General features: G+C 56.4%; 1 protein-coding gene across 1 annotated transcript; it reads left to right on the forward strand.

Moving 5' to 3' along the window:
- The first annotated feature begins 4 nt into the window (after nucleotides 1–4).
- MRPL21 (mitochondrial ribosomal protein L21) lies at nucleotides 5–13164 on the forward strand. The gene is made up of 7 exons (XM_053899355.1): nucleotides 5–143; nucleotides 4339–4396; nucleotides 6726–6811; nucleotides 7969–8132; nucleotides 10559–10611; nucleotides 11566–11669; nucleotides 13050–13164. Exons 1-7 carry the CDS (start codon nucleotides 44–46, stop codon nucleotides 13112–13114), a joined length of 630 nt encoding a protein of 209 aa, XP_053755330.1. The 5' UTR covers nucleotides 5–43; the 3' UTR covers nucleotides 13115–13164.
- Nucleotides 13165–17229: the final 4065 nt, after the last annotated feature.

Consider the following 17229-nt stretch of genomic DNA (forward strand, 5'->3'; position numbering starts at 1 on the left):
TCGCGCCGCTGCCGCTTCCGCTTCCGGCCGAGGCCGCGGGAAGATGGCGGCGGCCATGGCCGCGCGGGCCGTGCGGGTCGGCCTCGGGCGGCTGGCGTCCGCCTGCAGCCGCAGCGTCCTGAGCGCGTCGGGGCCGGGAGCGGGTGAGACCCGGGCGGCGGGGTGAGAGGAGGGGTCGGGGCGCGCGTGTCTGTGTCCGCCCCGGTGCCTTCGGTGTTGACCGCTGTCCCTGATGCGGCGAATATAGCACCGGCCCTGCGGTGGGTGAAACCAGGGTTCGGATCCTGGGTCCTTTAGGAGCTTAGCTGCTGACCGCAGCCCTTCAACTTCTCTGCAGGCCCGGTGTTACCGGGGGGGGGGGGGGGGGGGGGCAAACTGAGGCTCGGTTCAGAGAGCTTAGGTAACTTGCCCAGGGTCACACGGCGGGGAGGTGGGGGAAGAGAGATACAGACCTCCAGGTGCCTGTGCTTTACCATCGCCCCCAGGCTACGAGCCACTCTTCCAACCTTCCCTGTCCCCGTCTGGAAAATGGTGAAGGTCCTTGCCGAATCTTAACCCGTTCAGCAAAAGCAATGGCTGCATTTTAGGCCCTGGGTTTTTATGAGGCTAAAAAAAAGTTGCATTCGTCAAAAACACTGTATTTTTGCCTGAAATGATTGGAGTGTGTATTTGGGGGGGGGGTGGTGTTTAAACATGTTTTAAAATTAGATAAAATGCGCATTTGACGGTATTAAATAATTGTTCCCTTTTTTAGATGTGGTGATGCGGGTTTGTTTTTTTTTAACTGTTTGTTGATGAAAGAGTGCAAGCGGGGTTGGGGCAGAGAGAGGGGATCCGATGTGGGCTCTGTGCTGACAAGCAGACAGCAGCAAGCCGCGAGTGGGGCTCCAACTCACCCACCGTGAGATCATGACCTGAGCCACCCAGGTGCCCTGGTGAAAGTTGGCTTTAAGTTGGCAGGAACATTTTTACAAAAGCACTGGAAACCACTGCTTTCTACCTCCACGTAAAACCACCCCTGAAATGCCGTGTTCAAGTCCGGACGCCCACTTTAAGAAACACAGACAAAGTGGAGCCTGCTTAGGATTCTCCCTCTCTCCCTCTCTGCCTCTCTCTCTCTCTCTCTCTCTCTCTCCCCCTACCCCCTCTCCCCCCTCCCCCTCTCCCCTTCCCCCTCTCCCCCTCCCCCTTCCCCTCTCCCCCTCCTGCCTGTTTCTCCCCGCTCCTTCTCTCTGTCTCTCTCCCTCTCTCCCGCCCTCCCCCCCCCCCACCAGCCCAACCCCACTTGGACACTCTGTCTGTCAAGAAAATAAACTTTAAGAATATTTTTTAAATACACACATTACATAGTGTGCTGGAAGCTGATAAGTCTTACAGAGAAAAAGAAAGCGTAGGTTGGGAGGGAGGGGATCAGTTTTAAATAGGATGGTCAAGGAAGCCTCTCTACTGAGATAGTGTTTGAGCAGAGACCCAGAGAAAAGAAGGGAGTTAGCCTTGTGGATTGCAGGGGAGGGAGGTTCTAGGGGAAGAACAGTCAAGGAACACAGGTTTTGAGGTGGGCATGTGCTTGGCAGGGGCCTGGCATGTTATGGGAATAGCCAGGCAGCCTGAGCGGCGGGTGCGGAATGAACAACGAGATGGGCTCAGAGAGACAGAGGGGATCACGCTGCCCGTGCCCTGCAGGCCACTGCAAGGGCTTTGGCTTTTTCTCTGAATGAAATAGGAAGCTCGTGGAGAGTTTCAGCACAATAGTGACAGGATCCGACCTAGGTTTTAGCAGGATCACTCTAGTTGCTGTGCAGAGAAGGGAGGTAATGGGGAGAGCAGGACATTAGTGGTAGTTCAGGCGGGAGGTGGGGGTGGGTTGGAGACCGTAGGTGGTCAGAACCCGGACCTCTTGAAGAGGAGAACCAGGAGGAACTGCCAATAGCTGTGAAGGCAGGAGAGAGAAGGGTCCGAAATGATGGAGACTTTTGGCCTGAGCACCCGGAGGGATGAAGTTGTGGTCACGTGAGATGGGGAGGAGAAGCAGGCACTCGGGGGAACCTGGAGCCTTTGTAGGTTTCGAGATGCCTATTAGACTCGCAAGTGGTGATGGCAGATGGTCAAGTGGGGAGTCAGGTCCAGGCTGCACCTTAAGCATACTGGTGGTCCTCAAATCCATCCAGCCAAGTGCAGTCACCAGGCGAGTGGGCGTAGATAAAGGAGAGAGAAGGTCCAAGATCTAAACCCCAGGCGCAGCGAGGTAGCAGAGGAGAGGAGGAAACCAACCCAAGAGACCCATAGTTGGGAACACCTGCTATCAGGTAGCTACGAAAGGGTGAATCTTATGGGATGTCAATTATAGCTCAAAAAAAAAAAAAAAAAAAAAAGACGCGTCAATAGATATAGGAAATATTTGACAAAGGCCAACGTGTGTTCATAACAAAAACAGAAAAAAAGATACAAAGGAAACTTTTTTTTTTTTAATTTAAGTAGGCTTCATGCCGAACATGGGGCTCAAACTCACAACCCTGAGATCAAGAGTTGTCTGCTCTGATGCAAGGAAGTGGTTCCGTCAGGTAAGCATCCGAGTCTTGAGTTCATCTCAGGTCACGATCTCACGGTTTGTGGGACCCAGCCCCGAATCAGGCTCTGGGCTGACAGCGTGCAGCCTGCTTGGGATTCTCTCTCTCCCTTTCTCCACCCCTCCCCCACGTGCACTGTCTCTGTCTCTCTCAAAATAAAAATAAAACTTTAAAAAAAAAAAAACGTTGGGTCCCCTGGGTGGCTCAGTCGGTTGAGTATCTGACTCTTGGTTTCAGCTCAGGTCATTATCTCAAGTTCGAGAGTTCAAGCCCTGCATTGAGCTCTGTGCTGACAGCGGGGAGCCTGCTTGGGATTCTCTCTCTCTCTCTCTCTCTCTCTCTCTCTCTCTGCCTCTCTCTCTCTCTCTCTCTCTCTCTCTGTCTCTCCCTCCCTGCCCCTTCCCTGCTCACTCTGTCTCTCAAAATAAATAAACTTTAAAAACATTTTTTAAAAAAGCATCTGATGCTTGATTTCCGTTCAGGTCACGATCTCACAGTTCGTGGGTTTGACCCGCGTCAGGCTCTGCATGGAGCATGCAGCCTGCCTGGGATTCTCCCTCTCCTCCCCTTGCCGGCTCGTGCTCTCCCTCCCTCTTGCAAAATAAGTGAATAAACATTTAAATTAAAAAAAAAAAAAAGTCAGACGCTCTACCAACTGAGCCAGCCAGACACCCCCGCAAAAGAACTTTAATAACAGAACATCTTCAGAGATAAATGAATAAATAAACCCTCAACGGCCACTGAGTCGCTGCTCTTTTCTTTTTGCTCCTAAGCTCTGCATCTGATTTCCAGGCTCTTGACTCAGTAGGGGGTGACTGCCTTTGTCCCTCCTGCTGCATAACAAGTTACTCCAAAACCCAGCAGCTAAAGACGACTAACTTTATGTCATACCGTTTCGGATGGTCAGGAGTGCGGGAGCAGTTTTGCTGGGTGGTTCTGGCTCTCATTCGATGGCAGTCAGGCTGTCGGCTGGGGCTAGACGATCGTTTCTTTTTTTTTCTTTTCTTTTTTTTTTTTTTTTTTTAAATGTTTGTTTATTTTTGAGAGAGAGGGAGAGAGACACAGAATCCGAAGCAGGCTCCAGGCTCTGAGCGGTCAGCACAGAGCCCGACACGGGGCTCGAACCCACGAACCGTGAGATCGTGAACTGACACTCAAACAACTGAGCCACCACCCGGGCGCCCCAAGGACAGTCCATTTCCAATCTCACTCCTTGCCTGTCGGCAGGAGCCCTCAGTTCCAGTCTTTTATAACCTAATCTCAGAAGTTCTGCGACATCACTTATGCCATGTGCCATCGGTCACAGAGACCGGCTCCATCTGAGAGGGACAGTACAGGGGTGAGAATAGCCCCTCGGGCCGTCTTGGAGGCCCAGAACAGCGTCTGAACCTGCTGGGCACCTGGTGGTCGAGGAGTGGATTCGTGGGTGAGGGATTCCGGTTTGGGGCTCTTTTCAATGATGCGGTCAGGGGCACGCGGCTGGCTCCATCAGAAAGAGACTTGTGACTCTTGATCTCGGGGTCGTGAATTTGAGCCCCACATCGAGTGTAGAGATTGCTTGAAAACTTCCGATGGTGTGATGAGCACATCTCGACACACACAAGCAGTAACTAAGTGACGTTCTTTTAGCTTCGGTGACCTAGATTATTCCACAGGCACGTGATAGTGTGGTGTTCTAACTCGGGCACCAGCAAAAGCGTTGTGTGTTTTAGCTTTGTGAAGAACTGTGGCATTTCATACCAGTAACTACCCCTTTTTCTTGTCCCCTCAGCTTCCCCGGGGTCGGCTTCCCGAAGGTTCGGTTCACAGAGCACTTCAGTTCCACAAGGGTAATGTCCAAATGTGGGTTCGGGCGACCCTTCGTTTGTGGGACTGTCGTTCTAAAGCCAAAACTGCACGTGCGTGGGTTTTCGAGAAGATGTAACTTTTTTGATAGTGTTTTTCTAAAACCTTCGACGTAAGTGCGGATGGGGCATCGAGAAACCCGAAGACGAGTGTGCTCCCGGGCCTTACGCAGCTGTGTTTTATTAAGCAAAGTTTTTAACTCCGAGTTAGAGACTTCCAACTGGGAGTATGGAAGGTTGTATCAGAATTTCCAGGAACAGGGGCGCCTGGGTGGCTCAGTCGGTAAGCGTCCGACTTCGGCTCAGGTCACGATCTCGCGGTCCGTGAGTTCGAGCCCCGCGTCGGGCTCTGTGCTGACAGCTCAGAGCCTGGAGCCTGCTTCGGATTCTGTGTCTCCCTCTCTCTCTCTGCCCCTCCCCCACTCGTGCTCTGTCTCTCTCTGTCTCTCCAAAATAAATAAAAGGTAAAAAAAAAAAAAAAAAAAAAAAGAATTTCCAGGAACAGCTTAAATACCACTGGGAAGAGCGTATTCAGTATTAAAGCATCACGCTTTGGGGAAAACTACAGGAAGTGAATCTGACAAAGTCACGCCCTAGTGGCAGTTAAAAGCGAGGAAGCCCCGCCTCCTATCCCGGCCCCGCCCCTCGCAGCCTGGGGCAGGTCCCTGGGCGGGTGGTCCACTCTGAGCTTCGTTTCCTCTTCTGCAAGATGGGAGTGATGTTCGTGTCCATCTCGGTGGAGTCCTGTGAGCACTCAGTAAATTTCCACGTCTAAAGAGCTTAGGGCAGTGCCTGTCGGACGGGAAGTTGTCCCAGAGTGTCAGCTGCCCTGCGTCACAGGATCTCAGAAATGGAGTCATTCAGGGCTCTCTTTACGTTGAGAAGAAGTCGAAAGACAGAATCCGCTTACAGAGAGAGCCCCTGAAGGGGGATTGTAGTTAATTTGCCCGATTCTTCCTATTTCCCCACGGGCCTCCAGCTCGCCAGTCTGCAGTGGGGTGCCGCCCGACCCGGCCGGGGGGCCAGGGCTCCCGCGCACAGACTCCGCGCCTCCGGGTCCATCAGAGGTCATTGCCTGGCCGCAGAGCCGGGACGTGTCTCTGGGAGCTCCAAGGTCAGCACAACGGACGAGCCCGGTTTAATTTTGTGGCCAGCGGACCCCGTCCCGGAGAGCGTTTGACTCGCGGGTCTGTGTCGAGCACCTGCTGACCGCCGGCGACATGGGTCCTGCTGCGCGGTCGGCGGCTCTGCCTGTCGAGTGGCCTTTTCTCCTTGCTGGAGCTCTGCAGCAGAAACGCTGACCTGTCACCGTCTGGCAGCAAAGGGACAGAAGCTCTAAGACGCTTCTGATAGTTTGGGCTCTCCCGAGCTCTCCCCTCTTTGCAGGCAACAGTAGTTGGAGGCAGAAGTAGATCGGGAAGTCAGAAAGACCCCGCGGCCCTCTTTTGCCTCCAGGCTCCCGGCCCGGTGCTCCCGGCTCCTGTGCCGCGGGCAGACACCTGGCTGCGGCACAGGACAGACGCGCGACGGCACTGGCACTGCCCCTGCTCCTGAGCGCGTCCCCGATGCCCAGCCTTCCGGGCACACTGACCCTCCTGACCCTGCCTGGCCCCGGGGGGGAGGGGGGGGAAGGGGCTTTTATTCCCATTTGCTCAGTGAGACAAACCGGCCCGCAAGCTAGTGAGACGCTTGCCAAGGTCGCGTTACTCTGGTGGCAGAGCTGGGCTTCAGATGCAGGCCTGCCTGGCTCCTGTCCCCCCCATGAAGGCCGAGCAGGCCCCTGCCGGGTGGGAGTTAGAGGTTTGGGCTGGCGGGGAAGGGGGAGAGCACGGAAACGGTCCTGACGTTGGAGTCCTGCCCTCAGGGCCCTCGAATGCCAAGATGAGACACAGGAGCCTGGTGGGCTGGGGGTGGGTGGTGCTGAGAGCTTCTTATCTTCTTGTGGAGTGTTGGGGGGAGGGGAGCACAGCACCACAGCCCATACCTCCGAGCACGTGTGCCCTGGGGACACTGAGAGGGCCCGGCTTCCTCGCCTTGGATGGGCCACCGGCCTGGGGCGTGGTTATTCCAAGGAGGGGATCTTCTGGAATAAGATGGTCGGAATTCCGTTTTAATTACGAGTGATTAGTGGGTGTTCCTTGGATCCCTGCTCCTTCCAGGAAGCTGTGCGGGAGCCTGTCCTCGGTCGTCTCGTGGCAGCACGGCCGTGAGTTTGCACTTGCCGTGCCCCCCCCCCTCCGCCCCCGGGCTTGGGAGCGCAGCCCCGTCTTACAGATTCTGAACGGTGACACACATGTGTGAAAACTTTTTACAGGTACGTTCCTGAAACGTCGCTGAGTTCACCGCCTTGGCCAGAAATTGTTCTGCCAGACCCAGCTGAGGAGACCAGACAGCACTCAGGTAACGGGGGCAGAAGCTGGAGGGCGGTGCCCCCCTCCCTGACAGAGGCGGTCACCTGGCCGCAGACAGGACGTCGCATCGCCGGGCGCTCTGAGGCCCAGTGTGAATGCTCAGGCCCATTTTCGCCACCGAGCACAAAAAGTTAAACCGTCGTTCACTTAGCAAATACTCCTGAGCACCGAGCACGTTCAGGGCAGGCTGCATAAGTGAGGGAGGGGCCCCCGGGCCATCCGTGCTTCCCACCGCTGGTAGGAGCACGGGGTCAGGGACAGATCTGTCCGCAATCAGAAGAACAGGGTGCACGGCGGGCAGCGAGAGCCCGTGCCGTCCTGGGCGTTGGAGAAACCGTCGGGGTGTCGGGACGGGTGTCCGCCCGGGGCTTGTGGCCGTGAGGAGGGACGGTGTGGCCGGCCGCGTGGCTGCCATGAGGGGGCGCGGCACCCTCGGTGTCTTTTACGGAGCTAGACACGCAGGGTAGCGGGTGGCGTCTTTGAGATGCCGCGCCAGCTAAACAGCGTCCTGCCCTTCTTCGGTGCGGCTTCCGGCCTGGACTCCGCTTTCAGGGCAGGAAGGATGTCTTCCTCCCCCGCGCACCCAGCCCCGCACAGGCTGGTGGGTCAGGGCTCCGCAGGGGCTGTGACCCGAGCTGGGGCGGCGGAAGCAGGGAGCTGTGTGGGCAGAAGCTTCCAGGTAGACCCCGACACTATGCGGCATAATTCTAGCTTTTCCTTATCTGCAAAACGGCCTCTCCTTTCGCTTTGCCAGTCCTCTGGCCTTTGCTTTAGTAAAGACGGGGAATCGAACAGGGTGAAGGTTTGTCCTCCCCAGAGTCAGAGAGACAGTGCTCAGGCCAGAGCGGGGTATCGTGTGGGGTTGGGGACTCGGTCTGGAAAAGCCCCACGTGCCCCGAGTGCCTGTGCTCCTGGGAACAGCGGGCTGACACTGCCCACAGCAGGGAGAGGAAGCAGCCCCCGGCTGTGAGCTCCCCTTTCGAGGGTGCCAGCTGCCGGGGAAGCTTCCTGTCCCGCTGAGAGCAAGCAGGGGCCACGTGGTCCTGTACCACGGTCACAGCGGCTGGGGTGGAGCGGCTGCCGTCCCGGTCATGAGTAGCTGACCGACCCGGCCCGGTCCTGACTCTCCCTCCCCGCCCCCCCCAGAGGTTGTGGGGAAGGTGAACGAGCTGATCGCCACCGGCCAGTACGGCAGGCTCTTCGCCGTGGTGCACTTTGCCAGCCACCAGTGGAAGGTGACCTCCGAGGACCTGATTTTAATTGACAATGAATTAGACGTCGCGTGTGGGGAGAGGATCCGGCTGGAGAAGGTGAGACCGGCAGTGACAGTCACCACACGTGCCATCCCGCTCCCCGGGTGCATCCCTGGGGAGGCTCCCTCGGGTCGGCAGGGGAAGGCAAGCATCCCCATGGGGCAGGAGAGCAGCATCCTCCCCGGGGGTGGCAGGCAGGGAGGGGTGGGCGGCTGCCCCCACCCCCACCCCCACCCAGGAGACCCTGTCACAGGGAGGCAGGCAGCACATTCCGCAGAGGAAAGTACGTGTGCTGATTCGTCTCCCGTCTCCGTAACGTGCTCCCACAGAACATAATGGGCGTCCAGGTGAACACGTAGACTTTCAACCCCATGTTACGGGAGAAATGTTTCAGCTGGAACACCACTCTGGCCTTTGAATCGATGGCTGGTGCTTTTTTTTTCTTTTTTTTTTTTTTTTTTTTTTTTAATATTTGAGAGAGAGAGACAGCACGTGCATAAGCAGGGGAGAGAGGGAGAGAGAGAATCCCAAGCAGGCTCCACACTGTCAGCACAGAGCCCGACGTGGGGCTCGATCTCACAAACCATGACATCACGACCTGAGCCAAAATCCAGAGTCAGATGCTGAACAAACTGAGCCCCCCAGGCACCCCTGATGGCTTTTAAACAGAGAGGACTGGATTCAGAGGCATTTCCCTGGGACTGATTGATCTTACTGGCCGTTCTACACTGCTCTGTCTGTGAAGTTAGTGTTTCTACTCATCACTTAGGATTCTGTTTGCTGTTTTGGGCGGCTCTATTTGTTTTTGGCCTGTTCTATTTATAAAAGTATATAAAATTTAAGTTCTCTGCACTAGATCATTTTTGTAGGATAGGTTTAACTGTTAGCGTAATGTGCCATAACACGTGTGGTTTTTTCATTAAGACTTCTTCCTTTGTGATTGCAGGCTCTTTATGTGTTACACCAAGCAGAGCATTAAATTCTGTTTCTAAGAAGTTCTTCTCCCAGCCTGTGATCTGAGCCCAGAGCTGGACTAATTAACTGTTTTGGACATCAGCAACCCTCAGAACTCTCCTCTCCTTAATGACACGGTGGCCGGTCATGAGCTCGTGAGCACGAGCGGCTTTACTCTGTGATGTCTAAAGTAACGGGAGCCTTTAAGAGTGTATCTATGAAGGCTTCTAAAAAGGCTTTTTGCTTTGTTTTGTTTTTTTAACAATCTCTATACATGGGACTCGAACTCGCAACCCTGAGATCAAGACTCACACACTTGACCGACGGAGCTGGCCAGGCACCTCCCAAAGACATTGTTCTCAAACATCACGTTAACATAGATGAAAGCCTCACCTAACGCGGGTTGTTTATTCCTAACTTAGGAAATCTAGACTCTAGGAGCAGGAAACACGTCCTTGAAGTAACTGTGAAAGTTTTTTGATTGTCATCGTTTGGCATAAAGAGCCCGTTTACACTGCTACAAAAGACGCTTTTTGCCTTTAGATGTTTAAGTTTCATACGCTCAGGTATTTTTCTTACCAGTCAAACTTCAGATGGTTCTCCAACTTCAATAAAAACCCCTGCCCTTGCAGCACAAAGAGGTCTTCCTGGGAGGCCACACTTGGCCGTGCCGAGAAAGGCTGCTGGATGGGATTCCGCAGTCCTCAGAAAATACACTTGAACCTGAGTGCGCAGGGTTAGCATTACGAGCTGCTTCAAAAGATGCCACAGAACGAGGTCCCCGCTGGGCTCAGTCGGTTAAGCATCCGACTCTTGATTTCAGCTCCCGGTTCGTAAGTTCGAGCCCCACGTGGGGTTCCTTGATGGCAGTGTGGAACCCACAGGGGATTCTCTCTCCCCGTCCCCCCTCTGCCCCTCCCTTGCTTGCTCTGCACTCTCTGAAATAAAGAAGTAAACTTAAAAAAAAAAAAGTACCCCAGTATGATTTGTGCATTTTTCTCCTTGTCTATGTCATAACTTCCAATAAAAAGTTAAATTTTTTTTTTAACGTTTTATTTTATTTATTTTTGAGACAGAGAGAGACAGAGCATGAACAGGGGAGGGGCAGAGGGAGAGGGAGACACAGAATCCGAAACAGGCTTCAGGCTCTGAGCTGTCAGCACAGAGCCCGACGCGGGGCTCGAACCCACGGACCGCGAGATCACGACCTGAGCCGAAGTCGGCCACTGAACCGACCAAGCCACCCAGGTGCCCCCCAAAAAGGAAAAAAGAAAAGAAAAGAGCCACCGTTTGCACAGATGGCGAACACTGCCCGGGGTGCACAATCACCGGGTCGAGGGCTCGGTTTTTCCTGCCCCGGCTGCCGCTCGCCAGCTCCTGAGCGGCTCCCGTCCCAGGCACCGACTCATGAGGTAGCCTGGTCGGCGGCATGCCATCGGCACACTGTCTCATTCTCCAGGGTGTTTGTGTCGCCGCCTGATCGATGAGCTCATGTCACTTGCCGGTAACGTGTCTGTTTCGCTCCGCAGGTGCTGTTGGTGGGAGCCGACAACTTCACGTTACTTGGCAAGCCACTCCTCGGGTAACACGCTCGCTCACGTTGGCTTTGTCCAGGACCCACGCGGGCCACCGCAGGGTCGCCAGGCAGAGGATCCCCGAATCACAGCGTTGTCCCGTTACTAACTTATTACAGCATAGGCCCTTACGATTTGTTGCCGGACTATGCTGCGATCTTCTTGCTGGTTTTGTTTTGTTTTTGTTTTGTTTTAATGTTTGTTTATTTTGAGAAAGAGAAAGAGGGAGAAAGGGTGTACACATGCGTGCAAGCAGCGGGAGGGGCAGAGAGAGGGAGACAATCCCAAGCAGGCCCCTTGCTGTCGGCTCAGAGCCCGACGCGGGGCTCGAACTCACAAACCGTGAGATCGTGGCCTGAGCCAAAATCAAGAGTCGGGCGCTTAACCTACTAAGCCACCCAGGCGCCCCTGTTGTCTTTTTTTCTTTTTTTTTTTTTTTTTTTAAGTAAACTCTACCGAATGTGGGGCTCGAACTCACAACCCCAACATGAAGAGCCGTGTGCTCCACTGACTGAGCCGGCCAGGCATCCTGATGCTGTTCTTTTTTTATGGTGTTGAATTGTATAATTCACATACGACACGGCGTTCGTTTTAGGTGTATGGTACCTTCATACGTTGCAGAGTGCACGCCCCCCACGGGCCTGGTCACCGTTTGTCACCACACGAAGCGATTACAGCATTATTGACCGTATTCTCTGCTGTAGTCACGTCCCCATGACTGATTTATTTCATCACTGGGAGTTTATCCCTCTTCACTTATTTTGCCAGTCCCCCCAGCCCTGTCCTTTCTGCACTGAGCTTGATCAGGCTGCTATGTGCTTTTCAAAATATCTGCAGGGAAAAGGACGTATCACTTTTATAACACATACACACACACAACAGTAAAACTTCATTTTGGAAATTCTTACAGAAAGCATTAGTAAGCTTGAAAAATAATCAAAAGGGTATTTTCTGTCTTCTAGAAAGGATCTCGTTCGGGTAGAAGCCACAGTCATTGAAAAGACAGAATCATGGCCAAAAATCAATATGAAATTTCAGAGAAGGAAAAACTACAGGAGGAAGAAAGGTAAGTTAGAGAAAGTGTGGCTGGCACCTTGTTCGTGCTCTGCCGGGGGTACAGCGGCCACACCCCGGGGAGGGAGCTCTGCCCGGCCTCACAAGTCTGACGGGGACGGACAGGCGGAGGGGTGCAGAGGGAGGGCCCGGGAGCCTCAGGCTCCCCTCAGGTGGCAGGGGTGAGGTCAGAGGTCGGAGAGGGAAGAAGCAAAGCCCACCGTGGACCAGGGGGAGCTGTGTGCTGACGGTTCGGGCAGCTTGCAGCGTGAGGACGACGGGACAAGGCAGGGCCTGAGCCGCGCAGGGAGGAGGCACCCTGGCGCGGTCGGGGAGACCCAGGGTGGGGTTGGGAGCAGCGAGTCTGAGGGGTGACTTCACAGCAGAGGCCTCACTCGTGCGTGTCACCTGTGCGTGTCCCCCGCGTGGGTGCACAGGCAGGGGCTCGTGAGCAGCACGTGAGGGAACAGAGGGGCCGTGGGGTGGGCTCAGCGGCCAGTGAGCGGGAAGGGGAGAGGAGGCCTCATCCCGGGGCATTTTGGAGCGCGCTGCAGGAGTGTTGCAGAGGGTGCGATGCGAGGGGTCAGGAAGGCGAGAGCGTCCCCTGAGCAAGGGCAGGAGGCTGGCTTTCCCCGCCCAGCCTCTTGGTGTGGGTGCCGGGCTCCACGCATCCAGGGTAGAGGGCACCGGGGCACCTGGGCTCACAGGGAGGAGGCCCCAGGCGGGTCTCAGTCCAGCTGGCACTACCCACTCTCTGCCCACCCCCCCCGTCCTGGGGGAGCGCCCAGCCGAGGCCTGGCCCGTGCCGCCCCGTTCTTTTTGACCCCCACACGTCACCCTTCTTTGCCCCAGTCCACGGCCACCTTCCGTTGCCCGGTTAACTGACAGGGTGGGGGCTCCTCGTGGCTGGGACGCGCGGGCTATGGAATCCTGCCTCCGGGAGCGCATAGCGCCCACGGTCCTTGGTGACGCCGTAAGGGCTGCCTAAGCTGTTCATAGTCGGGAGTCGCTAAAATATCCCGAACCGGTAGGCCGGCCTCCCCGCAGGTCAGCCCAGGAGGAGCCTCTCCTACACTCTGCCGCCATCAGGTAGCCCCAGGTTCAGGCAGACGGGCCGTCCGCCCCCAGGCCAGGACGCTCCTGGCCTCCCCGCCCTGGTGTTGCTGTGTCTGATGGTGCCCGTGGGCCGTGTGGGCAGAGAGGAAAGCACCCGCCGTGACGCGCTCACGGCAGGTGGCCGGCGGGGCCCACACGTGCCTGCCGCCCGGGGAGAGCCGGTGTGAGGCCAACCCCATGGAAAGTTCGGGTGGCCCAGCAGCAGGGTTTCACTATAGCTCGCGAACAGCAGCAGAATCCGTGGCCGAGCGGTGACCCTGTTGTCTGTCTTTTCCAGTTATCGTGAACCCACAGACTGTCCTCCGGGTGAACACCATTGAGATCGCTCCGTGTTTGTGCTGATCGCGAAGCCACTATTTACAGAGTATAAAAATAAACTCCCGTTTTCCGGAGACCGGGTTTCTGAGTTGTGACGTAAAATCTCCACGTGCCCGTGACAGGCCATTGTAGCTTGAACCCCCGTCTGTGAGCATAGTTTTTTAAGCAGCCAGCCTCCCGGAGCCAGAGAAGCCTGGAATTCGGGAAGAATTACAAGCACGGCCCTCCCGGGGCTGCAGCCTGGAGGCTTGTGCAAGGGACACCGTGGTTCTCTTGGCTGTCCTCCACCCCAGCGCAGGCGGTGGGGCCCGAGGGTGTGGAGGGGGGCGCAGCCGGGACCCGGGAGCCCACGCCAAGAGAAACAGTCCGGCTTCCACCTCTGGGCAAGATGGGTGGACAGAAAGCGAGTGGACCCCATCTCCGAGTATACCTGTGTCTAGTGATTGGGTTTTTCAAGAAACTGGGGTTCGAACCTTCTGGGCCCAGAGTCCCTGTTCTTGTCCTTTGCTCTCGGTCCAGCAGGAAAGGAGGATTGCGGTGCAGGGGGGTGGCGCTCTCACCAAGGGCGGGGCAGCGGGGACGGGAGGAGGGACAGTGGGCAGCCTGGAGCGGTGAGGGGCGGGAGGGGTTCCCAAGCGGGTCCTGGAAGCAGCCGCCTGTCCCAGAAGCCTTTGGGGCCGCCCAGATCTGTGTGCTGGGAGTCAGGCCAGCTAACCCCCCAGGCAAGGAGGGACGACAGGTCCTGAACCCAGAGTGGGCCCGGGACAGGGGGAGCCAGTGGGGGAGAGGGGCTCTCCGATGGCAGGGTCCCCTGTTCTGTGTCCTTCCCGGAGGCAGGGCCTTCCTCCCAAAGAACAGTTAGGGCTTGGGCTTGTAAGTCGCACAATACAACCTTTTGTGGAACCGGAGTGAATGCTTTCTTCGGCAGGAGTCCTGGGGAGTTGCTTGGGGGGTCGGGGAGTCATGGGAGGGGGGTAGTCGCCTGTCAGGTCCTCCCTGCAGGGGAGGGGGGTGGGCAGGGGAGGGAAGGAAGAAGACAGCTCTGTAGGCGGAGCCCCCCCCCATGCCAGCCACCCTTGGGGGGCTGTCCCTCCCGTAATGCCCTCCGTGCACAGCAGGGGGTGCAGCCCAGCAGGACGGGGCCGCGCGAGTGGGCAGCAGGCCCCCCCCCCCCCCCCCCGTGATACTGGGTGTGAGGGGTGGCAGGAGGCAGCCCCGGAGCGTGGGGTGCACTCCCGCCGAGGCCACGCCAGGAACTTCTGAGGACCGTCCTCGTGCTGACACAGTTGAGGACGGGATCCGCCTTCCACGTTCTTTGCCTTTGGCGCATCCACGCGCCGAGACGCGGAACCGATTCCGGCCGTACCGCTCGGCTCTGGAGCCAGACGGAGCCGGGCGTGCGGTGCCCGCCTCGCTGGACGGCTGTGAGGACTCGGGCGACGAGAAGTGACCACGCGCACCGCCTAGAAAGAGGCGGAACCCCCGCTCTGGGGAGCTGGCCGGGTGCCCACGAAGCATTGAACATACTGGACGAGGCCTGTTCACAGGAGCCAAAATGCAGAAAGAACTCGTGTCCGTCAACAGGTGGGTGGATAGATGTGGGCGGTGGGCACACAGTGAAATGTCGTACAGCCCTAAAAATGACGGGGCCCTGACCTGTCACCACACGGGTGAACCTTGAGCACCCGATGCTGAAAGCCACCAGTCCCAAAAGCACACAAACCGTACGATTGCACGTGTATGAAACGTCTAGAATTTGCAAATCCGTAGAGAAAGCGTAGAGGTTCCCGGGGGCTGAGAGCAGCGGGTGGGGGGGGGAGACGGGGAGTTCTTGCTGGATGGGTACAGGGTTTCTGTTTGAGGTCATGGAAAAGCCTGGAAGTAGACGGCAGTAATGGCTGCACACCATTGTGACAGCTGTTCACAATGTGACAGCTGTGACAAACTGTCACTTGAAAACGGTTAAGATAGTAGGCACCCAGGTGGCTCAGTTAGTTATGTGTCCGACTTCGGCTCAGGTCATGATCTCGCGGTCCGTGGGTTCAAGCCCCGTGTCGGGCCCTGTGCCGACAGCTCAGAGCCCGGAGCCTGCTTGGGATTCTGGGTCTCCGTCTCTCTCTGCCCCTCCCCCACTCCTGCTCTCTCAAAAATAAACAAGCATTTTTTTTTTAAATTGAAAAAAAAAAAAAAGATCCACATCTGTATTTTTGCAGAGTGTGAACTTTTCCTTACAGGCCCTTCCCGACAGCTGTGCTGTTCTGGGGCGAAAGCCACGCCACAGGCCGCCCCCAGGGTTGGTAGGGCGCTCGGGGGGCCCGCAGCACCTCCCTGCTCCCCTAGGCCAGCTTTCCGTTCTTTCCACGGGGTCACCTTGCAGCTCCAGGAGCAAGGAGGGGGGGGTGGCCAAGCACCTGCCTGCCTCACCTCCCTTTAACCCAGCCCCCTGCTCCTTCCACCCACCTTGGCCTGCAGAGTCTGCTCACCCTCTCAGAGCCTCCCAGGAATGTCCTGAGAACACGGTGGGGGGGCAGACTAAGAAAAGCATGAAAGGGGACACTGGGAGGCAGGACAGCCCAGGGGTTTGGCACAAAGGCTATGACTCCCGCCCTAACCCGCACGCCCGGCTGCAAGGGATCTGCGTCCGTAGCTCGGAGGGGGCTGCCAGGCCATCTCATCTCAGGAGGACCCTCCCCTGGGTCGCTGTCTGCTCCCTGTCTGCTCCCCGGGGTCAGCACATGTGTATTTATTTGTCCCGGGTTTCTCGCTGGCCTTCCCCCCCTCCCTGGACAGCCAGCTCCAGGATAAGGATGAGATTCTGTGTTACTCACCAGCGAGGCTGATGACCCGGGAGGTTGTGGAGGAGATGGGGCCCAGCGTCCACGGGAGCCACGGAAAGACACAGCCCTGGAAGCATTAAAGTCCAGGTGGGACTCAGCGATGTCTACAAGGGTCGGCCAGGGGGACGCCTGGGTGGCTCAGTGGTTGAGAGCCCGGCCTCGGCTCGGGTCGTGATGGCACATTTGTGAGTTCGAGCCCCGCATTGGACTCTGTGCTGACAGTGCAGAGCCTGCTTGGGATTCTCTCTCTCTCCCTCTCTCTCTGCCCCTCTCCCACTCATGCTCTCTCTCTCCCAAAATAAATGGATGAACTTTATATATATCAAAAAGAGTACACTTATCTTAAAAAAACTAAAATAATAAAGTGGTGCCCACGGAGCTCACCTGTCTGCACATGGCTCCGGGACCCCAAGGGTCAGAACCTTTCCTCCCGGCATCCCCACACCCAGGGCCTCAGACACCTGGGCCCGAGGACCACTTCCGTGGAGGCGGGCACAGCAGCGGCCGCAGGAGACAAGAGCCAAGCAGCTGGAAGGCTGGGTGCACCTTGACCCGCTTCCTGTGCAGCCACACGGGAGGGACTGGAGACACAGAAACCCAGGCCGCCTGATGTCCTTGAAAGACGCCCTCCAGGTTTCTTCTTTCTTTCCTCCGGCTGAAGGCCGCCACGACAGGCAGCGCCCCGCTCTCGGCAGGGCCAAGGGGTCTGGGCTCCGTGTGCGGAACAGAACTGCGAGGTGGGGGGTCTTACCCGCCCCCAGGCTCCTCACCAGACCTCAGGGTCAGCAGTTTAACGGGTTGTCTCTGGGAATGATCTCTGAGGGACAGAGCCCATAAATAAATAAACATTTTTTAAAAATTTAAAAGGATCGTTTTACTTATTATTTTTTTTAATGCTTATTTATTTTTGAGAGAGAGAGACAGAGTGAGAGCAGGGGAGAGGCAGAGAGAGAGAGGGAGACACAGAATCTGAAACAGCCCAAAGCGGGGCTCGAACTCACTAACCACGAGATCATGACCTGAGCTGAAGTCGGACATTCAACCCCAATGAGCCACCAGGTGCCCCAATTTCTTTCTTTCTTTCTTTCTTTTTTTTTTTTTTAATGTTTTCCAATGTTTATTTGTTTTTCAGAGAGAGAGAGAGAGGGCAGGTGAGGGGCAAAGAGAGGGGGGTACAGAGGATCCAAAATGGGCTATGCTGAGAGCAGACAGCCCATGCGGGGCTCAAACTCATGAACCGTGAGATCATGACCTGAGCCGAAGTCGGATGCGTAACTGACTGAGCCCCCCAGGCGCCCCGAG

The sequence above is a fragment of the Panthera pardus genome, unplaced genomic scaffold, assembly GCF_024362965.1.
Source record: "Panthera pardus isolate Hobbes unplaced genomic scaffold, ASM2436296v1 HiC_scaffold_12, whole genome shotgun sequence".
Lineage (NCBI taxonomy): Eukaryota > Metazoa > Chordata > Mammalia > Carnivora > Felidae > Panthera > Panthera pardus.